The 23,508-nt window shown below is 35.6% G+C and overlaps 1 protein-coding gene across 3 annotated transcripts in view; it reads left to right on the top strand.

The window, feature by feature from the left end:
- Positions 1-19,819, top strand: part of DNAJC10 (DnaJ heat shock protein family (Hsp40) member C10) — a 52,821-nt gene extending 33,002 nt beyond the window's left edge. Inside the window, exons 14-23 of one of the 3 annotated variants that reach the window (XM_035007592.1) lie at positions 6,854-6,981; positions 7,294-7,410; positions 10,995-11,096; positions 11,600-11,755; positions 12,573-12,706; positions 13,746-13,799; positions 14,027-14,174; positions 16,304-16,423; positions 18,190-18,294; positions 19,316-19,819. In XM_035007592.1, the coding sequence (XP_034863483.1) occupies positions 6,854-6,981; positions 7,294-7,410; positions 10,995-11,096; positions 11,600-11,755; positions 12,573-12,706; positions 13,746-13,799; positions 14,027-14,174; positions 16,304-16,423; positions 18,190-18,294; positions 19,316-19,327 (1,076 nt within the window). In that variant the 3' untranslated portion in view covers positions 19,328-19,819. Of the gene's footprint in view, positions 1-6,853; positions 6,982-7,293; positions 7,411-10,994; positions 11,097-11,599; positions 11,756-12,572; positions 12,707-13,745; positions 13,800-14,026; positions 14,175-16,303; positions 16,424-16,648; positions 16,710-18,189; positions 18,295-19,315 lie in introns of those variants that run through there. The other 2 variants (XM_035007594.1, XM_035007593.1) reach the window with 2 other exon arrangements.
- Positions 19,820-23,508: the final 3,689 nt, after the last annotated feature.

Below are 23,508 nucleotides of genomic sequence, written 5' to 3'. Positions count from 1 at the left end.
GATCTCATAAGTTGTGAGATTGAGTCCCTCGTTGGGCTCCATGCTCAGCGGGGAGTCTGCTTGAAGATTTTCTCCCTTTGCCCCTCCCCCCACTTGCTCAGCGCTCACGCACTCTCTCTCTCTCTAAAATAAATCTGGGGTGCCTGGGTGGGTCAGTTGGTTAAGCCTCTGCCTTTGGCTCAGGTCATGATCCCAGGGTCCTGGGATCAAGTTCTGCATCAGGCTCCTTGCTCGGCAGGGAGCCTGTTTCTCCCTCTGCCTGCCCCTTTCCCCTGCTTGTGTGCTCACTCTCTCTCTTTCTCTCTGACAAATAAAAAATTTAAAAATAAATAAGTAAAATAAATCTTAAAAAAAAAAGGATACTCTTTCCCTCTCCCTCAGCCCCTAACCCCCCATCTCGCATGCACTCTCTCTATCCCTGTATATAAAGTTTAAAAAAAAAAAAAATGTATCATTTGAAAATCACTTCTCCCATTCAGTAGGTTGCCTTTTCTTTTTGTTGATTGTTTCCTTCACTGTGCAAAATTTTTTTTATTTTGATGTAGTCCTGATAGTTTATTTTTGCTTTTGTTTCCCTTGCCTGAGGAGACAGGTCTAGAAAAATTGTTACTAAGGCCAATGTCAGAGATTACTGCCTATATTTTCTTATAGGACTTCTTTGGTTTCAGGTTTCACGTTTAGGTCTTTGATATCTTTTGAGTTTATTTTTGTGTATGGTGTAAGAAAGTGGTTGAATTTCATTCTTCCGCATGTAGCTGACCAGTTTTCCTAGCGCCATTTACTGAGGAGACTCTCTTTTCCCCATTGTATAATCTTGCCTCCTTTGTCAAAGATTAATTAGACCATGTAAGCATGGGTTTATTTCTGGGGTCTCTATTCTGTCCCACTGACTGAAGTGTCTGTTTTTATGCCATACCATGCTGTCGTGTTTACTATAGCTTTGTCCTGTATCTCGAAGTCAGGGAGCATATCTAGATTTGTTCTTCTTTTTCAAGATCACTTTGGCTATTTGGGGTCTTTTGTGGTTCTTTTTACTTTGTTTTATATAAATATACTTACTGTAAATAACTTTGCTTTTATTAGTAAATAGGTTTCTTTTGGAGAAAGATTTTTTGAGTTATATTTAGTTATTTTATTCTCTTTTCTTTTTAAAATAACTTTTTTCTGCTATTTTGATTAGTGTTTCAGCAAGAATGCTAGTGACATGTCAGGTTAGTGCAAAATTTAGGGGTCTTATTAATAAAAGTAAGCAACACCTATAGTTTCCATTTCCAGTGTACCAAAGTAGCATCTCAGCCATGGGCATTTTCCAGATTTTTCCCCCACTAGACTATTAAATTTTTTTTTTTTAAGATTTTATTTATTTGACAGAAAGAGACACAGTGAGAGAGGGAACACAAGCAGGGGGAGTGGGAGAGGGAGAAGCAGGCTTCCCGCCTAGCAGGTAGCCCGATGTGGGGCTCGATCGCAGGACCCTGGGATCATGACCTGAGCCGAAGGCAGACGCTTAACGACTGAGCCACCCAGGCGCCCCTAGACTATTAAATATTTCTATCTTATCTCTCTTGAATTTATAATTACATTTTTACATTTCAGCTTGTGATGGGACTTTAGCTCTGCATTCATGTAAGTACAGTTGCAGTTATGAGGATTTGGGATACCTCATAGTCCCTGTCCTGAAAAAAGTCAAATGTAGCAAAAGAAACACACCAACTACTAACTATAACACAGCTAAGTGAGTAACAGATATTGACTGATGTTATGTGCTTAGGAATGCAAAGTTCTCTCAAGACATTTAAAATATCAGGGCGCCTGGGTGGCTCAGTTGGTTAAGTGTCTGCCTTCAGCTCGGGTCGTGATCCCAGGATCCTGGGATCAAGTCCCTCATCGGGCTCCCTGCTCAGCGGGGAGTCTGCTTCTCCCTCTGCCTCTCTCTCTGTCTCTCATGAATAAATAAATAAAATCTTTAAAAAAAAATTTTTAAGTATCATCTGGTGGGGTTGATAGAAGGAGATCATAAGACAATATGAAAAACATTGTAATGGCCAGTATGTATAAATTATAAGATCAAATAAAGAGACTTATATGTAGTTTAGATCCAGAGATGATATTTGAATTGAGATAACATTTGAATGCTCAGTTTCTCAAAGCGAATAGAGAAAAGCAAGAAGTGAGGCTAAGCTGAAGGAATTATGTGAGCAAAGTCTTGGCAAGATGAACCTAACAGTAACTCCTGTTTATTTAGTACTTTCTACAATTCAGATGTTTTTCTAAAGGCTTCACTACATTTCCCTTTCTGTTTTTATCTTCACAACAGCCCACCAAGGGAGAAAACAGTGGCTCAGGATAATTATTTGCCTATGATCAACAACTAGTAACTAGTCAAGGTAGATTTTTGTATCCAAACAGGTCTGACTCCAAAGCCTAGGATTATAGCAGCACTAAACTGTACTGTCTCCTGAAAGTGCTAAAAATGACCACGTTTTAATAATGGAGTTCTGTTCTTTTTTATCTCTGAAATAATTCAGATTCCCCTCCCTCTGTGTTTGCTGCTTTATTTCCAGTTCGTCGTCTCCTTCATTTACTCTATTATCCTTTGGTAAAATTGACAGTCTCACGTCACTTTTCTGCCTTGACTTTGCTGATTTCTTTAAGTATTTTTAAATTTTTTTCATTGAAGTAGAATTGGAATACAGTATTAGTTTCAGGTATGTTATATAATAATTCCCTTTTATATATACATTGATCAGATCAGAATGATCTGATCAGTGTATATATACAGATCACCATGATCACCATGATGTTTAGTTACCATCTGTCATCATGTCAAGTTGTTACATTATTAGTAACTCTGTTCCCTGTGCTCTACTTTACACCCCTGTGACTTATTTGTAACTGGAAGTTTGTACCTCTTAATCCCCTTAACTGTTTCACCCTTCCTCCCACCTCCCTCTCCTCTGGCAATCACCAGTTTGTTCTCTGTATTTATGAGTCTGTTCTATTTTGTTTTGCTTCTTCATTCATTTTGTTTTTTAGATATTGGTAAGACAGATGTCCAAGAGTTTTCTGCCTGTGTTTTCTTTTAGGAGTCATGGTTTCAGGTCTTATATTTAGGTCTGTAATATATTTTGAATTGATTTTTGTATATGGCACAAGAAAGTGTCCGGTTTCATTCTTTTGCATGTAGCTCTAGTTTTCCCAGTACCATTTATTGAAGAGACTGTCTTTTCCCCATTGTATGTTCTTACCTCCTTTGTCACAGATTGACCATATAAGTATGGGTTTATTTCTCTCTATTCTGGCTCTCTATTCTGTTCCATTGATCTGTGTGTCTGTTTTTGTGCCAATACTATGTGTTTTGATTATTATAGCTTTATAGTGTATCTTGAAATCAGGGAGCACAATACCTCTGGCTTTGTTCTCTTTTTTCATGGTTGCTTTGATTCTTCATGGTCTTTTGTGGTTCCATACAAATTTTAAGATAATTTGTTCTAACTCTGTAAAAAAAAAAATGCCATTGATGTTTTCATAGGGATCGCATTGAATATGTAGATTTTTAGAGATCATATAGACATTTTAATAACATTAATCCTTCAATCTGTGAAGACTGTATATCTTTCTATTTATTTGTGTCCTCTTCAGTTTCTTCAACAATGTCTTGTAGTTTTTGGAGTACAGGTCTTTTATCTCCTTGGTTACATTTATTCCTAAGTGTTTTATCCTTTTTGATGCAATTCTAAATGGGATTGTTTTCATAATTTCTCTGATAGTTTGATATTATAGAAATAGCACAGACTGAGGAATCTGGGTGGCTCAGTCGGTTAAGTGTCCAGCTCTTGGGGCGCCTGGGTGGCTCAGTTGGTTAAGCATCTGACTTTGATTTCAGCTCAGGTCATGATCTCAGGGTTGTGAGATTGAGCCCCACATCACGCTCAACGCTGGGTGTGGAGCCTGCTTAAGATTCTCCCTCTCCCTTTCCCTCTGCCCCTCCCTGCCCTCAAAAAAAAAACACAGATTTTGGTATATTAATTTTGTATCCTGTTACTTTACTAAGTTGATTTGTTTTATTAGTTTTTGAGTAGAGTCATTTATTTCTGCTCTGATTTTTATTTTTTCCTTCTATTAACTTGGGACTTTATTTCTTCTTTTTCTAGTTCCTTTAAGATGTAAGGTTAGATTGAGATTTGTTTCCTGAGGTAGGCCTATATCTCTATAAACTTGCCTCTTATTTTTTTTTTTAAAGATTTTATTTATTTATTTGAGAGAGTGAGGGAGCGAGAGAGAGAACACGAGTGGGGGCAGAGGGAGAAGCAGACTCTCCACTGAGCAGGGAGCCAGATGCTGAGCTCAGTTGGGGTGATGAGCTGAAGGCAGACACTTAACCCACTGAGCCACCCAGGTGCCCCTACACTTGCCTCTTAAAACTGCTTTTGGTGGGTCCCATAGATTTTGGAACATTGTGTTTGATTTTTGTCATAAGGTATTTTTTTTGTTTTCTTCTTTCATTTCTTCATCAACTCATTGATTGTTAGGAACATGTTTAGCTTTGATGTGTTTGTGTTTTTTCCCAGTTTTGTTTTAGTTTCTAGTTTTATACTATTGGGTCAGAAAAAAATGCTTGGTATGATTTCAGTCTTCTTAAATTTATTGAGACTTGTTTTGTGGCCTAACATGATTATCTTGGAGAGTGTTCCATGTGCCCCAGAATACATGAAGAACATGTATTCTGTTTTTGAAAAGAATGTTCTGTATATATCTATTAAGTCAAAGTGGTCTAATATGTCCTTGAAGGTTACTGTTTTGTTGATTTTCTGTCTGGATGATCTGTCGTCCATTGATGTATGTGAGGTGTTATTGTATTACTGTCACTTTCTCCCATTATGTCAGTTAATACTTGCTCTACATATTAGGTGCTCCTATGTTGATATTTATAGATTTGTATAATTATTTCCTCTTGTTGAATTGATTCCTTTATCATTATGTAATGTCCTTCTTTGTCTCTTATTACAGTCTTTGTTGTAAAGTCTGTTTTGTCTAAGTATTGCTAGTCTATTTTTCTTTTTGTTTCCATTTGCATGGAATATCTTTTATCATCCCTTCACTTTGTCTGTGTATGTCCTTACATCTGAAGTGATATAGGTAGCCTATAGAGGGGGTTTGCTTTTGTTATCCTTTCAGCTACCCTCTGTCTTTTGTTTGGAGCATTTGGTCCATTTACACTTAAAAGTACTTACTGATGATAGGTATGTATTGCCATTTTCTTCATTATTTTCTGGTTTTGTAGTTCCTCTCTGTTCCTCTCCTGTGATTTGACGACTTTGTTTAGTGTTATATTTGGATTTCTTTCTCTTTATTTTTTGTGCATCTGTTGTAGGTTTTTGGTTACCATTAGGCTCATATATAACAACCTATGTATATAGTAGTCTTTTCAGTTGAGTGTCACTTAGGTTTGAATGCATCTTAAAAGCACTGTGTTTTACTCTCCTGCTGACTTTTTTTGGCATCCTATTTTACATGTTTTTGTGTATCCCATAACTAACTATTGTAGATACAGATTTTACTACTTTTCTCTTTAACCTTCATACTAGCCTTATAAGTGATGGATCCACTACATTTTCTACATGTCTACCAATGTTTGCCATTACCAGTGATTTTTTTTTTTCTTTCATAACTTTCTTCTAACTATGGCCTTTTCTGCTTAAAGAAGTCTCTATAACATTTAAGGCTGGTTTAGTGGTGATGAACTCCTTTAACTTTTGTTTGCCTGGGAAACCATCTCTCCAATTCTGAATGAGAACTGTGAATATATCCTGCCACCCTCTTCTGGCCTGCTATGTTTCTGCTGAAAAACCAGCTTATAATCGTATGGGGGTGCCCTTGTGTGTAACTAGTTGGCACGGCTCTTGCTGCTTTTTCAGATTTTCTCTTTTCTCTTTAGTTCAGACATTTTAAAAATGTGTCTGGGTGCGAATTTACTTGAGTTCTTGTTTGGTCTTCTCTGTGCTTCCTAAATCTGTGGGTCTGCTTCCTTCCCCTGATAGGGAGGGTTTTCAGCTCTGATTTCCTCAAAGTTTTCTGCCTTTTATTCTCTTTCTTCTCCTTCTGAACCTTCTGTAATATCAATATTAGGACACTTGATGATGTCCTAGAGGCCCTTTAACCTAACCTATGCTCATTTTTTATTCTCTTTTCTTTTTGCTGTTCCGCCTGGGGGATTTCCTCAACTCTGGCTTCCAGATCCATCTGGTCCGTTATGCTGCTTCTAATCTGCTGTTGATTCCCTCTAGTGTGTTTTTAGTGTCAGTTATTGTGTTCTTTGGCTCTCATTTTTTAGACATTTTATTTCTTAATTCTTTAAGTTCTCACTATGTTGATCCACCTAGTGGGTGACTATGCCATTGCCAAGATAGGGAAGGTGAGAAAAGGAGCAAGTTCGGGGGGAAATAGCTCAACTTCAATTTTAATATATTTGAAGTGTTTGTATGACATCCATGTGAGTATTTTTGGGCAGTTGGTAATACAGGTTTTGAATTCATAAGGGAAGTTGAGTTTGAAGAAATAGATTTAGTAGTTGGGCCACAGTAGTAGTTCAGGTAAGCATAAAGAACACAAATACTGCAAAAAAGTGGTTACTCTGCCTCTAAGGATGAAGGAGCATTGCAAAGAAAGGTGCTCCTGGCAGAGCAAACCTATTTATCTATAGTATACAGAACACTAGACCCTCACCGAAATCAGTGTGTTCAATAAGTTTGTCTTCATTTCTTTAATATCTGAAGTATAAAAACTTTGAAATGTTTCTATGGATAGAAAGGCAGAATGTGGATTTTAATTTTTCTTTTATTCAATTTCAAAGGAAAGAAGATTCTGTATGATATACTTGCCTTTGCCAAAGAAAGTGTTAATTCTCATGTTACCACACTTGGACCTCAAAATTTTCCTGCCAATGACAAGGAACCATGGCTTGTTGATTTTTTTGCCCCAGTAAGTAATTTTTATCTGTCAAATTTCAGTGTTGTCACATTTTCTCTTATCATAGCAAAAAGACATTTTCTAGATAGTCTTGAACCATGAGTACCAAAATTGTGTTACTAAGTTTTGGCCCCTATCACATACTGCTTCTAGGAGAGCGGGGATGTACTTGCCCCTCCAAGAATTAAATAGACACACACACATGCGCATAAGATTTGTCCCTAAGTATGGTTTATCTTACTTAGTATATATTGCTTGTTGCAGAACTGTGGGGGGTTTTTGTTTCATTTAGCTCAGTGCTTGTGAATATTTTTTCTTTCATAGTGGTGCCCACCGTGTCGAGCTTTATTGCCAGAGTTACGAAAAGCATCAAAACATCTTTACGGTCAGCTTAAGTTTGGTACACTAGATTGTACAGTTCACGAGGGACTCTGTAACATGGTATGTATAAAATACTTGTTCTAATTAATACTTCTGTAAAATAGTTCTTAAGTTACACTGACAAAGGTCTCTATTTCAGATGTACATCTGTGTTTAGAGTAGTAAATTATTTAATCAAATAATTTCAACAAATATTTCAAAAAATGATATAAAATTATGATTGAATTAAAACATGAATAGACAACATAAATAGTTGAATATAAACATGGTCTTATCAAACTTGGGAAAATATTTTGTTTGCTTGATAAAATACATGATTTTTCCATTATTTAAAATCTTTATAATTTTTGACTCAATATTACCTTTTGGCAGTCTGTAGTTTGAGTCTCAGGTTTTCCTCATAATTGTCTTCCGAGTATAGTTAGTAGATGGAAATTTTTAAAATGAACAAGTTTTTTTCAACCTTTGTTTACATAAAAATATTTTCTTAGGTTAATTCATAAAATACTCATTCTTCAGTTCCAGGAATAACTAGGAATTATATATCTTGTCATGAAAGTATATAATACCACCTATAAAATATTCTTGGAACAAGTCTCTGAAACCTAAATCGGATATCACACCTTGAGATCTGTCCGTATGTAGGGAATCAGAGGAACATGTTAAGTGACACCATGGGCATGAAATCTGCAAGTCCCAGTATATAGAGGATCTTACAGGACAAATACCTAATTTATTGGTATTCAGATACACTGAAAGGTGGGAAAAGAGATGAAAGAGACTCAAAAGACATATCATTGTAATGTTTAGGTCTTGTTTGGATGCCAAACCAACTGCAAAAAAGTGAGCAAGCGATAATTGGGGAAATTTGAACACTGACAGGGTATCTGATAATTATCAGGAATTATTCATTTTTAGGTGTAAAAATGACAGTGTAGTTACACTTGGGGGAAAATCCGTATATTTTAAATGTACTGAAATGTGGGTGAAATGATAAATCATCTGGAATTTGCTTTAAAATAATCTTGGTTTAGGAGTAGAGTTGGGAGGGAGTATAAATGAAGTAAGTGTGCCCGTGAGTGGATGATTATTGTAGCTACAAGAGTACATGCAAGTTTATTGCTGTCTGCTTTTGTGTGTATTTTAAATATTTTATAAAAGTAAACATTTTTAAAAAGAAAGAAAAATGGGGGAGAAGAAAAAGAAAATGATAGGTTTTAAAAACAAATAAATGTAGAGTGAAATCTTTATGGCATCTGTGTGAGGAAGAATTTCTCAGTCCACACACACAAGGTAAAAATTAATGTGAATGATTTTGACTATATTAAATGATAAAACTATTGCCAAAGAAAAAGACACTATGAAGTTAAGACAACAGACTATTTACAGCACATGTAACTGACAGAAAACCTTACTGCCAGAATATTTGACTATAGGTCAGTTTTTTTATATAGGTAAAATGAGAAAGTTGAAACTTTTTTTAGAAAAAGAAATCCAACAAACAAAAAATCTTGCACTTCACTAGCTAGCCATCAAGAAAGTACAAATTATAACAATCCATCAAATTAATCCATCATCAAATGAACAAAAATTTAGAAATCTGACAATAGCAAGTATGTGGATAGATTATCCAGTTACATAATGGAATACCATAGAGCATTTAAAATTAGATCTGTCCTTACCAGCATGGGTAAGTCTCAAAAATACATTGTAAGATGACAAAAGCAGGTTGCAGAATAGCTTACAGAGTATGATAGAATAACAGAAAATTTTTTAATGCCCCCAACATTTCACTCTACTGCCCAGGAATACATATGCATGTCACAAAAGTATAAAAACATTAGTGGATTAGATATATACTTATTTGAGGATATTAATTGCTCCTACTTTCAGGGAGGAAAGGAAATGGGATCAAGAAAAAGAACTTAAGCAATCTGCCAGTGTGACAAAGAAGTTAAACTTCCTTAAATATCGAGAAGGGATATGTGGGTATCTGTTAGATTTCTCTCTTCGTTCTGTTTGAAATTTCATTTAACTAAAAACAAATACAATCTTTGGTTTTGAATGTCTTGTGACATTGAAACTAAGCAAGATACAAACAATGTGAAACAGTGATTATCTTAATTTGAATTCTTCTAGTTTTTCTACTTTTTAATCTAAACTATTAAATATCCTTTAGATAATTGAGTAAAATATAAGGATTTAAAACTGTGGTGTCCACTTCACCTGGAATAGAGACCAGGAGTCATTACCCACTAATTGGTGGACCTTGACCAAGTCACATAGCCTCTCAATACCTTGTTTTCTCATCTGTAAAGTTGACATGGTAATTTTAGCTTCTGAATAGAGTTGTTGTAGAGAATAGATTAGAAACTACATGTTTAAGGGGCGCCTGGGTGGCTCAGTCGATTAAGCGTCAGATTCTTGGTTTCAGCGCAGGTTGTGATCTCGCGGTCATGGGATTGAGCCCCAAGTCAGGCTCTGCGCTTGGCATGGAATCTGCTTCAGATTCTCTATCCCTCTCTCTCAAATAAATAAAATCTTTAGGAAAAGAAACTACATGTGTAAGTGCTAAAAAGATGCCCAACACATGCTAAACACTAATAAGTAGATTAACAAAACAACAGTCATCCCTAATGAGTTATTTGGATTTACACTCATTTTACAAAAGTTTGATAAAGATTTCCATTGTTTTTACAAAAATTATTTTTGAATCCTAATCAAAGATTCTAATTTGCTGCTGAGTGCTTGTCAACTTTAAGGATGCGAAGATCAGCTACAGTAAATTCACATAGATATACTAACTTTTAGAAAAATAAAAATTAAAACTTCAAAGAAATGCTTCCTGGGGGCGCCTGGGTGGCTCAGTTGGTTGGGCGACTGCCTTCGGCTCAGGTCATGATCCTGGAGTCCCGGGATCAAGTCCCGCATCGGGCTCCCTGCTTGGCAGGGAGTCTGCTCTCCCTCTCATGCTCTCTGTCTCTCATTCTCTCTCTCTCTCTCTCTCTCTCAAATAAATAAATAAATAAAATCTTTAAAAAAAAAAAAAAGAAATGCTTCCTGGGCCAATGTTCATGTTAATTCTGAGGAGGAAATTACAGTATTTGTACCATAAACAGTATCTTGAATGAAGAATGAAAAGGGACCATATTCTTAGGACATGAGTCATAATTCCTTAAGTTAAAATATGGTTGTGTACACATTATTAATTTATTTCTTTATCCTTGCTACTTTGTTTCCTTTTTCTTCTACTGCTGGACAAATTGGAGCATTATTGTGGTTTCAAAAAGACTCAAGCCAGAGATTAGCCTGCTCTTTACAGCCTTATCCATCTTGTTTTAGCAGAGTCAAAAGGGCCCACGCTCATAATTAGCCATATTGTGGCTATGCACACTTCTCAGTGTTTCACTGCCCATGCATTCTTATGGCTAATGGACTACCTATAAAAAAAGGTCATTTATCAGTGCAACTGTGAATCCATTTTCTTTGCCAAATTTGGCTAGGCTAAAATTTTTCAGTCACCAGCAGTTTAGCAATGGGTTTTTTAAGTGTTATTGTTGTTACTTAAAAGCAAGCTGGTTATAAATTTGAAACCAACAGGTAAAATGCATAAAATCTTTAATTTGCATTCTCATTCCTAACAGTATAACATTCAGGCTTATCCAACAACAGTGGTTTTCAACCAGTCCAATGTTCATGAATATGAAGGACATCACTCTGCTGAACAGATCTTGGAATTCATAGAGGTATTTATTTTTAAATGGTTTTTGGTTTTGTGTTGTTTTGTTTATTATTATTTATTAAAGCAGCATTTAGAGCAAGTGAGCTTTTAGGGAGGTTGAGCAGTATCTCCAATCAGACTGTCAGGAAAATAGAATAATAGGCTTTCCATTAATAATTAAAGGATCATTTCCAAACCAATCATTGATTCTGGAACAGAACTATATGGCCTGTGTAGACATCTGGACACCTCTTAGAACTTTTTGTCCCATTTACTGTCACCTTAAAGTTGCCTCTGTTCCCTACCTAAGATGATTTTAATGATACATAGAAATAAGAAAAAAATATACCTTGATTTAAGAAGGTTGATGGGCAAAGCCCAAATTAACAAGGAATAATTTCTTTCTTTTAAACATCCATAAGTATCTTGATTATTCAGAAATAGGAACTTTTCTAAGCGACAACAATTTGCCAAGAATATAGGAACACCTTTTTATATCTGTTATAATGAACGTTATATTCTCTTTAGGATCTTATGAATCCTTCAGTGATCTCCCTGACACCCACCACTTTCAATGAACTAGTTAAACAGAGAAAACGTGATGAAGTGTGGATGGTTGATTTCTATTCTCCGTGGTGTCATCCATGTCAAGTCCTAATGCCAGAATGGAAAAGAATGGCCCGGGTAGAGTAGTTTATTTTAAATCTTAAAATGTAGCATGAATGTGTATTTAACAGAACTATTTTGAAACTGAGATGAACCCACCTTCTAGATTGTCACTTACAACAGTTCTCATTATACCAGTTAGATTTCAACTCTGTTTCTGTCTGGTTGGGTGAATGGTATAATCTTCCTTTTTTTTTTTTTTCCTGTGTCACTTGTTTGGTACATATCTGACCAAATTTCTGCCCAAGTCGACCCAAAAATCCCTTTATTTTCTATACAAATAGTGTTATAAATCATAAAAGATTGGAAAAAAGTTACTTTTAGAGAATGGAAAATGAAATCACTGTTTTATATTTCTAAGAAAAAGTGAACAAACCAAAGAGTTAAAAGTGATTTCTAGTATCTTAACATTTAAGATAATGCAATTTTGTGTCCTGAATTTTCAGTAAAATTTTAAAATTTGGGCATGATTCAGTGTGCTGCAATGTAGGTCTCTATTTGAAAAATAACTTTGAAATACCATTGCAGAGACCTTCATTATTCCTTGTTTCTGACACTAAATTTTAGAGATACCTAATTTTACCCCCACAAAGAACATGAATGAAATCTGTTGTTCAATCTGTAATAATTGTAGTAAGGTCTTAACTCCAACTACAATTTCAGTTCATTACTGTAAGTGTTCTATTATGTTTTAAACCCTTAATTTGGTGAAAATCACTGATAAATAATAAGCATCTCACAGTAATAATTTTTCTATTGTAAATATAAATAGTTATGTAGGTAATTTTATTCTAATCACTTTGATCTATTTATCTCCTCTTTTTCTCTTTTATAGACATTAACTGGACTGATCAGTGTGGGCAGTATAGACTGCCAACAGTATCATTCTTTTTGTGCCCAAGAAAATGTTCGGAGATACCCTGAGATAAGATTTTTCCCCCCAAAATCAAATAAAGCTTATCAGTATCAGTAAGTGTTGCCTAAAATTTAAAGACATTTATTATAACCATTTATTTAAGCAAAATTTAAAAGTTATCTTAGGGGTTCCTGGCTGGTTCAGTCAGAAGAGCATGTGACTCTTGATCTGAGGGTCATGAGTTTGAGCCCCACGTTGGGTGTAGAGATTAAATAACCCAACAAATATTTTTTGGGAGCCCACCATGTTTTAAGATCATGTGCTAATGAGAACCTCTGAAGATGAAAAAAGAATTGAATGATCCCAGTACTCATGAAGCTGGCACACCAGTATAGAAGAAGAGAAACAGAGGAAGTACTAACATTTAGGAAGTCAGTGTTGGTTTCAGGTACTATACTAGATCCTTTGCTCATGGTATTCCCACTAGTCCTCACATATACCCTGAGAAATAAGAATTATTGCCCTTCCTCCTATACAAATATGTAAACTGATTAACAGACCTTAAGTCCCACAGCTGCTAAGGTTTGTAATTGAGGATTCAGCCCAGTCTGTGTCAGTGCCCATCCTATTTCTATAATACCACACAGCATTTGAGGTAGTAAACTCAAGTGCAAGGTAGAATATAAGGAATATTATTTAAAAGGTAAAACTGAGCCATGGATTGCATAGGAGGAAAGGATTACAGCTATGAGAGGAGATCATGAAAGGCTGCATTTATGAGGTGGCTTTTGAAATGCATCTTAAAAAGTACTTAGGAATTTGACAGACATAATGACCAGAGTAAAGGTTCTGAAACTGAAGTCTTAGGCATTTGGAGTGTTACCATTCCCATGCGTCTATAGGAGATGTCTAGCGGGCAGCTAGACATTCAGGGCTGTCTTGAGCACAAAAAAAAAAAAAAACATCGAGACTAGAGAAAAATATATTTGGGAAGTCATGTAAGCAGCATTTATAGCTAGGTGTATCTGAGAAGGGAAATGGTATGTAGTCAATAAGTTAAACTTTTCAATTGCTGTAGAGAGATGGTTTTCTGAACATATCCAATAATAGAAAATAGTACTTAACAACTTACATATTTTTTTCTTCTTTCAGTAGTTACAATGGTTGGAATAGAGATGCTTATTCCCTGAGAATTTGGGGTCTAGGGTGAGTAATCAAAATATACATCATTGTATAAAATAGATTCAGTGCTATTTACCTTCCTCTTATGTCTGTAGTTACAGGCTGTAGCATTTTACATTACTTAGTAAAGAATTACAATTTACCAAGATAACTTGGAAGTCATTTTTAACTTAGAAACTTCTGCAATATTATATTTTAGATGTTTGCTTTGGTTTCATGTAATGAAAAATAATTTTGATCCCTTGCCACAGATTTTTACCTCAAGCATCCATAGATCTAACACCTCAGACTTTCAATGAAGAAGTTATACAAGGGAAAAATCATTGGGTGGTTGATTTCTATGCTCCTTGGTGTGGACCTTGCCAAAATTTTGCTCCAGAGTTTGAGCTCTTGGCTAGGGTAAGTCTTGTCTTTCTACTTAGATAAGTTGTAGTCATATGCATGTTTTAATAATTAGATAAAATAACAGTTATTTAGGGCACCTGGGTGGCTCAGTCGATTGAGCGTCTGCCTTTGGCTCAGGTCATGATTCCAGGGTCCTAGGATTGAGCCCCATGTCCAGTTCTCTGCTCAGTGGGAAGCCTGCTTCTCCCTCTCCCTCTTCCTGCCATCCCCCCTGCTTGTACTCTCTCTGTCAAAGAAATAAATAAAACCTTTAAAAAAATAAGTTATTTAAAAATTAGATAAAATGATTAATTATATTTTAAATACAATTCTCTTAAAAGTTTTCTGTGAATTTTTTTAAAACTCCATTTCATTGGGGTGCCTGGGTGGCTCAGTTAAGTGTCTGCCTTCGGCTCAGGTCATGATCCCGGGGTCCTGGGATCGAGCCCCACATCGGGCTCCCTCCTCCACAGGAAACTTGCTTCTCCCTCTCCCACTCCCCCTGCTTGTGTTCCCTCTCTCGCTGTGTCTCTCTCTGTCAAATAAATAAATAAATAATCTTTAAAAAAAAAACAAACCTCCATTTCATTTCTATGACTATAATCTTCGCACATTTCTTCCTTCTTTATTAATGCTGTTAGCTGAAATCTCTGTCTTGATTGAGGACTCAGAACAGCCAGACACCTCACTTCTTCTGCTTGTTCCCTTTTTCTTTCCTTTACTCATCTGATGGCCTGGCAAGCGGCATCTGTCTCCTACATGCCTTTCCAATCTGTCATCTCCTCTCCATCTGCTCTGCTAGCCTCTCTGTTCAAGCCCTCATCATCTCATCTAAACATGTGTGCCTTTGAACTAGTCTCATGTTTCAGTTATGCCCTGATCATCTTTCTGAAATACTCCTTTCTCAGGCTTCCTGTGAACAAGTTTCTGGACTTGCATCGTTGGTTGCAGGTCTGCGATGGGACCCTTCATACCTCTTCAGCTTTTTCTCTGTCCCACCCCACACCTTACAGTTCAGGCACAACAAAGTACTTCAGATTTGTTGAACAAATACGTGCTGTTCCCTCTCTCTAAAATGCCTTTTCCTTACCTTGGGCATCTGGATCTTTTTCTCCTTATCCTACAAAACCCAGCTTCAGTTGGCACTTCTGTGTTCACTGTCCTTCTCATTCAGTTCACTTTGATATCTTGTACTCCATTGGTGTACTTACACGATGGATGTTAAATATTTATTTAGTTACCAATCTCCTCCATAAGACCGAGCTTCTTGAGGGCAAGTTTTACAGGTCTTGTCCAACTCAGTAAATGCTTATAAAACTTAACTGAATGCATAAGCTGAATGCAATCTGAGTTTTTGTTGTTTCTGTCACCACCATCCTGCTCATTAGTTAATCCAGATTGTTAGCTTCCCTTGCTTCGAGGAGCTTTGCCATGGGCTATAAAACACTCACTAGAATGAGAAAGCTCCAGTTTCACCAGCCTAAAACAAAACCTAAAATCCCAAGCCATCGAGATTTCTTTAGCAAAGGGAGTTCAGAGCTCCCCGGAGTCGTAAAAGATTATTTTAGTTCTTGGATTGTCCTTCAAATAGAAGGTCATTCATTTTCCACTTACTAGATCTTCTCCTCTTATGCTTCCTTTTTCTCTAGTAATTCTAACAAAATGTTTTTGCTCCCTTTGTATTTAGCTTATTTTGTAATGCAACCGTATCTTGAATATAGCAGAAAGTTATTCAGTATGAAAAAGATCATAGCCTGAAGAGCAAGTCCAAGGTCTGATAGAGAGGGACTGGAGGCTATAGGTGTAGCTGTCAGCCTTCCACAAAACGAAGAATGTTTGCTACCTCAGCCTGTGAGCCAGAGAAAGGAAGAAGGCGGGTGAGGACAGAATCTGAGGTGTTTGTGGTGTGATGGACAAGGTGTGGGTACCAGAGATGAAGAGTTTATTTGCTCTGGAGAGGTGGTTCTGCGTAAATAGGTGTTTAAAGAGCCAGTAGAAAGTTGGAAGCAATCTTACTAGGATGGAAAGGATGAAGCTTGTCTTTAAAATTACAAAGATTTGGAAATATTTCTATCATGTTGCTTTGTGGTTGCCAATATAGTCTATGCCACAGAGAATGGCAAACCATATTTCTCTCTTTTCAGATGATTAAAGGAAAAGTGAAAGCTGGAAAAGTAGACTGTCAGGCTTATGCTCAAACATGCCAGAAAGCTGGTATCAGAGCCTATCCAACTGTTAAATTTTTTCCCTACGAAAGAGCAAAGGTACGTACAAGGCCTTCCTATATGTGCCTTTCCTTTAGCAGACCAAGTTGAAAAGGTTTATTAGTCTGAATGTTTTTATTAGTTTTTTCTCCCTTTGTCATTTTTTATTTTATTTGTATATGTGAAAAGAAGCTTCAGTAATACGCATCAAGTGATTTTAAAAGGTTTTTCTGTCTCAGTTTATATGATCCACTGCCTTAAAATTTTTATACTCCTGAATTACAGAAACTACTGAAGAGACATACCAGAATACTAGTAGTAGTTTTCTGTGAGTGGAGAATTTAAGGTAATTATTTTCTATGAAGTTCTGTATTTCCTACTTTTAGAAAAATAAATTAAAAGAATACTATCATATTTTTTAAGTAGACCAGTACCAGAACATTTATCTTGAGAAATATTTATTAGTGATTTAGACTACAAAATAAAAGATAGGGTTCCTTGGTTTGGTTATAACTCCCTTCTCTAGGCCACTATGTTCCCCCCCCCCCCAAAAGAAAACTAGACATCTACTGATGGGTCTTAAAATTCAGGTGATAACCCCTATGGTCATTTATATGCATATATCTTTCAACCAATATAATTGCTAACTGAAAGTACTTATGACTTTTGCTATCTTCCTGAGTAAAAGCATGACATTTTTGACAATAGAACTGTAATTAAATAAGGATTTGCCATGTATTCATGTTTTCTGGTAAAACATTTGAAATAAGTCATTTCAAATATTTTTATACTTTTTGAGAAAGAACTTCAGCTTAAGATCTCATGTTATTTATTAGAAATTATATTTTGGAGTTAAATAATGAAATTGGATGATGAATTTCAGAAGTCTAGTATTGTCATCTAGATTTTTCAGTGAAGGATTTTGATTTGTCAAAGAGGTTAATTCTGTCTTCAGAACAGCCTGGGGTAAGCAGAACTCAATGAGAGTAAAAGGAGCTTACACCAGTACCTGAATCTTCATTCCTTTGGAATCATTGACTGTACTTTGATTCTCAGAACAGCTGAGAAATAGGTGACATAGATAGGGGTCTTCACTCAGAATGATGTTAGGGAAGTATCAATATAATGAGCAGTCACAGAATTATCAGGCCATAGAAGGAGCTGTTTGAAAAGATGATGTTACCATGTGTTTAGAGAAGCCCAGAAGACATTAGGACTCCAAATATCCCTGCCCAAACCGAGAGACGGGGTGGAAGACCAGGCCAGATTTGAAAACCAAAGCAGAACAGTGATTGTGGTAAACAGCAGTACAAATCAGGTGGGCAGAGTAACACACAAAAACAAGATCCTAACATATAGTGTGGAGTTCCCACCAGGAAGGAGGAAATAAATGATTCCAGATCCAAGATAAACAAGCCTGATACATTGACCTGCCCCCTTCCCTGCTTTTTAACCACCTTCCTGCTGTGAGCAGATGAGAACCAGGAGACATATATTACTTTGCAGTGTTGTTGTTGATCAAGGTTTTAACTGTGCCTATGATTTGTATTAGATTAGAACAATTTGGGTCCTTTTCTTTACAGTTTAGTTATTTTAAGGCAACTGGAGTTAGCAATACATTTTTTCCAAGGAATTGTTTTACATGTTCCCATAACAGTATTGTATTTAAGTAAATTATGAGTTCACTGCTTTTGCTATTTCCTTGAAGAAATTTGAGTTTCAAACATTCAGAACTTTTAAGGAATACTTAATCAAATTTCTTATATGGAAATGTCATGTTTTGATTAGATACCTAAAGATTATAAGAGGATTGTTTTTAATTTTAGAGAAGTATTTGGGGAGAGCAAATAGATGCCAGAGATGCAAAAGAGATTGCTACCTTTATATATGAAAAATTGAAAAATCTCCAAAATCATGGAAAGAGGGATAAGGTAAGGACTAAATCTAGAGCTGACTTTGGCAAACATTATTGATAGATACAATGTACAGTAAGAATAGATAAACAGGTACAATGGAAGCTTCAAAAAATAGTAAAGTTGAAGTTTCTTAATTTGGAAAACAGGACAATCAGAGTGTAGCCTGTATACACTGATAAGCTTAGAAATTTGGACAAGTAAAACCATTTAACTCAAAATAGTAAACTATGGCCATAAATTATTTAAATTTTGTTCAAGTATAAAGCAAGCATTGACTTGGGAATAAATATACTGGAGCCTCATAAAATATTTTGTATAGCAAATTTTCTTCTGGTAGAGTCAGGATGTATTGGAACCATATTCATCTTTGCCCCTCCTTGAATTTTTATTTCTCAAGAGGCAGTGCAACCCATTTGCTATTCTGTGAAAGAACTGTTTTTCCCCCCTTTTTAAATCATTGTCATTCTAGGACATACTTACAAACAGACCAAAGAGTACTGGAGTGCTTTCTGAGTGGAATTTAATAAAATCACGCATGAGGTTTTTTGGATTCTTTCCCTATAAGGTGAAAGAAGGCCAAAAAAGAACACAGTTTCTGGAAAGGGCTAGAGCTGTCTGGCTTTATAGAACCATATTAGAACTGCAGACTCCAATATAGAATCCTTACATCCTGTAGTGAGAGTTATAAATCTTTATTTTCTTGGGTTTACAAAAATATTTTTCTGATGTTTTGACTTTGTTAGCTTCCTCAAGAGGTTTTAGTGTGTCTCTTACCTCAAGTTAAACATTTGAAGTAGAAAATGTTACTAGTCATGAACCAGAATATCGTAATTGAAATTAAATAGTCACACTGGTATGTTTTTAAATTTAAGTGTAATTAGTAGTATCTGCATGGACAGGTAAGAACTAAGAGATAGCCTTTTCCTTTCTATTATTTCATACGGTGATCCATTAATTATTTTTTAAAAGGTAAAATACTAAACTAACATTTTAATAAAAATTCATACTTTTTCAATCACTTTTTACATTACTGTAGGATGAACTTTAATGATGGTTGAAGATGGAGAAAAGGAATTCTAACAAATGACATCAGAAGACATCTTTTTAGGATGTTACTACATTCTTGGTGGGAATAAATGAACATTATGTTGGACTTGTAATTGCACTGTCTGAATTCTGTACAACACTGGTATAAATAAAAGGTCTGCAAGCTTTTTCTGTAAAAGGCCAGATCGTAAAGACTTTAGGTTTTGTAGACCATATACAGTTGTCACATATTCTGTTTTTTTGTTTACAACCCTTAAAAAAATGCAAAAACGATTCTTAGCTCAGGGCCATACACAAACAGGCCACAGATTACTGACCCCTGGAAATGACGTTAAAACTGGCTGGCTCAAACATGAGCCTGCTCTATTATGTACATACATGTCTAAGTTGTACAAAACTGGACTCTATTCCTTAAAGTTTTGTGGCTGGCCTGAAAAGAAATAACTTGGTTTTAGTCGACTGCCTGTTCTAAATATTGGATGAAATGGATTCTGTTTCATTTAAAAAACACAAGTTGTGGCAAACATACCCTATTTTCATGCTGTATTATAGTGAAGCGATTTTTCATTTTCTTTCCTTTCTAAAGGCTGAACTGATTTTGTAATAATAAATAAACCCAGTAGATTTCTACAGCATCTAGAAATACCTGAGGAAAACAATATTTGTAGCTATTAGCTGGGCACTGTAGAATATCTCAAATATATCAAGTATTTAGAGGTCTGTATTTTAAACATATGTGTTCATTTATTTTCTGAATTGCTTTCTTAAAAGTTTTACCCTGTGATAGTAATTGACTTTTGAAGTATTGTTCTAATACTTATAGTTTTGCCTTCTGGACTTTGTTTTGATACAGATCCTTTATTTACATTTGCCTTCTCCCCTCCCTCCACCTCCCCATAGCTGTGGTTTTTCACTAGTCTGATTTCTTCATTATTCAAATCGGAAAAGTAACTTTGCAGCTTTGTTTCACTGTAGTTCATATTGACACTGCAGTTATTCCATTTATTAGTTTGCTGTTGAATGCTACCATTTTCAGACAAATATTGGCATAACTGAACTTATTTTTGTAAGAAAATCAAGTATATAAATCTAAGGATGGGATCTTTTCATTTCTCAGTTGTTCGGACTAAAAGAATCCAAAATTTTCCTTGCATCTAAACAAAACATGTCAACGTGCAGTTGTTTAGTTACAATTCAGAGTGTATGGAATGGTAAAAACTCCAGTTGATCAAAAGAGGTCAGCAAATTGAAAAGTTATCCCAAAAACTTATTAGGATTATGCTTTATTATATTAGAAGAGTTTTATTTTTTTAATGTAACTATGTCCTTCCCAATATTTCCTCATAAAGATAATTATTTTACCACTGCAGTATCTACAAAGACAAATTTTATTTTCAAGTCTAACCTTAACTCATATTCTCCCATTTTGCTTCAGTTGAATCCTTTCAGTCCTACTACCCTTGGATTCCAGTTCACTTATGTGGGCAGTTACAGACCAATTGCCACTTCTAACTTTAATACCACCTTTTTGAAATATGATTAGTAATGGCAAGTGCCTTTCATGTGTTAAATTTTCACTGCCTAGAAATCTCAAAATTGGCTTTCCACAATAATCCCAAAATGGAAGACCTAAAGAAGTCTTGGTAACTGTTTATTGAATTAATGTACCAGTTATGCAAATACCACTGTGCTGGACACTGAAGCATGTTTAGAAGGAATCCAAGGGTTGGTTTCTGTCTCCCAAGTGTCTGTAATTCACAGGTCTGACACTGAACCCATAAATAGGTTTATAGGTACCTGTACTACTACCTATAAATGCAATTCCAAACTTACTGAGAAACATTTTAGGCAGTAAAAAAAAAAAAAGCAAACATTATGTATCCTGTAACTTGGTCTAAGTATGTGCCTATGGAATTGGCTCTAAAGCCAGGGCTACTGGGAGTTCTATTAAATATTTATCCTACAGTATCCAACTGGAGGCTATTTTCTGCAAAAATAAGTGTCATTGAGTATCTCAAGAACAGCTGGCAGAATTAAAGGTTTTAACAGCCATGTAAGTGCAGTAGAGCACCTCTGAAGAGTGCCAGGTAAAACGTGCCATTTCTCTCAGCAACACCATTTTTGTGTGCAACTGCCCTTGGGTAACAGAGCACCATTTCTAGCAGACTAGAGAGTATTCTATCAGGCAACTGTATTTGAAAATTAAATATTTAAATATGTGGCTATATAAAACAGTTTGGAGTTTGTGTTTTTGATATTAATGATGCTTACCTATTCCATTTTCCCAAATTCTATTTAAGATTTTTTATATCTTTTTTACTTAAGGTATATGATTAAGATAAAGGAAAATGAAATTATTTTTATATTGTAAAAGTTTTCTTTAAATTTATGCTTTGTTTTCTAACAGTGTTCAAAGCAGGAGTTTTCTTAAGTACAGTTATCAGAATTGCTGTGTTGTTGTTTCCTGTGGGACACATTTACAAAGATACTTAGAATATGAAAAGTTTTAATGAGGTAATATTTTTCAGCCCTTTTAAGACAGATTTTTTTTGTATAATTAGGCCATAGGTCTACCAAACTCAGATAAATGTCTTAAATTAGACATATTCAGTCCACCGTGACTGTTGTTAAATAGTACAAGGTTAACAAAATGTATTTTAAATTTCCTATAATTATTCCTATAATTGATTCTGAGGATGAGAAGAAAATAATCTTTCAAGTAGTATGCTACTTTACACATAAACTAAAACTTTCAAATACACCTAAATTCCTCTGATGAATAGCTTATTGTCAGTAAGAGTAATGAAAATTTAGGTTAGCCACTAGGCTAAGTAGAAATGTATTACTGATCATACACCAAAGTATTAGTGATTAGCCACTTGAGTCTTTTTTATATTTAACACTAAATTTGCACTTAGGTTCTTATACTGTCACCCAATCCGCTTGTTAGCAGTTGGATCTATTTTGTGAGAAGTGACTAACCCAAATTATGGCTGCAGGCTAATGCCAGACTAGCCAATATGATATCTTGATCACTTGGTTACACTGGTCACTTGAGTGCATTCCTTAGTACCTGCTGTCCTGTTAAAAAAGAGGTCAAAAACCTATTCAAAAAGATCTGTGCTAATGTGCACAAAAAAGTGTTCTATATTAACTACTGATAGAGAACTCTTTATTAAATAACTGCTATTCTAAACATTTTAATATTTTACATCCTCAAATTAAAAAAAAGGAATTGGTTCCAGTAGAAGATGGTGAGAAAAGAGGCTCCTGAACTCAGCTCCTCCCATGGACACACTGAATCCACACCGTGTACAAAACAATTCCCTCTAAAAGAAATCCAGACACTAGCCAAGTGACTCATATCCATCAGGTTAATGAGAGAAAAACCCACATTCGTCTGGGCAGAAGAAGCTATGACACACTCTCCTCATACACCCCATCCCCCAGCGCAATGCCACAACAACGAGGGAACTCACGAATGCCAACCAAGAATACGCAGCAAAATTGTCCTTCAGAATTAAAAGAGAGATAAGCAAAAGGTGAAGGAATTTATCACCACTAGACAAGCCTTACAAGGGATGTTAAAGGGACTTCTTCAAGCTGAAATGAAAGGGCATTAATTAGTAAATACAAAACATATGAAAGTATCAATCTCACTGGCCAAAGTAAATATATACTTAGATTCTGAATACTCTAATGTGATGCTGGTGGGTCCATCATTTATAAATCTATACTAAAGATTTAAATGTCATATCAGATACACAAAAGGAGAGTAAAGCAGTAAAGTTTTTATAGGAAAGTTAAATTATTAGCATAAATCGACGGATGGATTTAAAGATGTTCTATGTAAGATTCATGGTAACCACACAGCAAAACTTATAATAGATGCACAAAAGCTAAAGAGAGTTGGGGTGCCTGGGTGGCTCAGTTAAGCATCTGCCTTCAGCTCGGGTTGTGATCTCAGGATCCTAGGATCAAGCCCTGCATCAGGCTCTCTGCTCAGCAGAGAGTCTGCTTCTCCCTGTTCCTCTGCTCTCCACCCTCTGCTTGTGCTCGCTCTCAAAATCTTAAAAAAAAATAGAATTAAAGTGAATCACTACAGAAAATTATCAGCTCACAAAGGAAGACTGCAAGAGAGGAAGAAATGAACAAGAGAACTATAAAACAGCCAGAGAACAA

This window comes from Mirounga leonina, unplaced genomic scaffold, assembly GCF_011800145.1.
Source record: "Mirounga leonina isolate KUSES-001 unplaced genomic scaffold, KU_Mleo_1.0 Mir_151, whole genome shotgun sequence".
In the NCBI taxonomy this organism is placed as follows: Eukaryota; Metazoa; Chordata; class Mammalia; order Carnivora; family Phocidae; genus Mirounga; species Mirounga leonina.
Note: the sequence above shows the minus strand (reverse complement) of the source record. Positions and strands in the feature narration are given on the sequence as shown.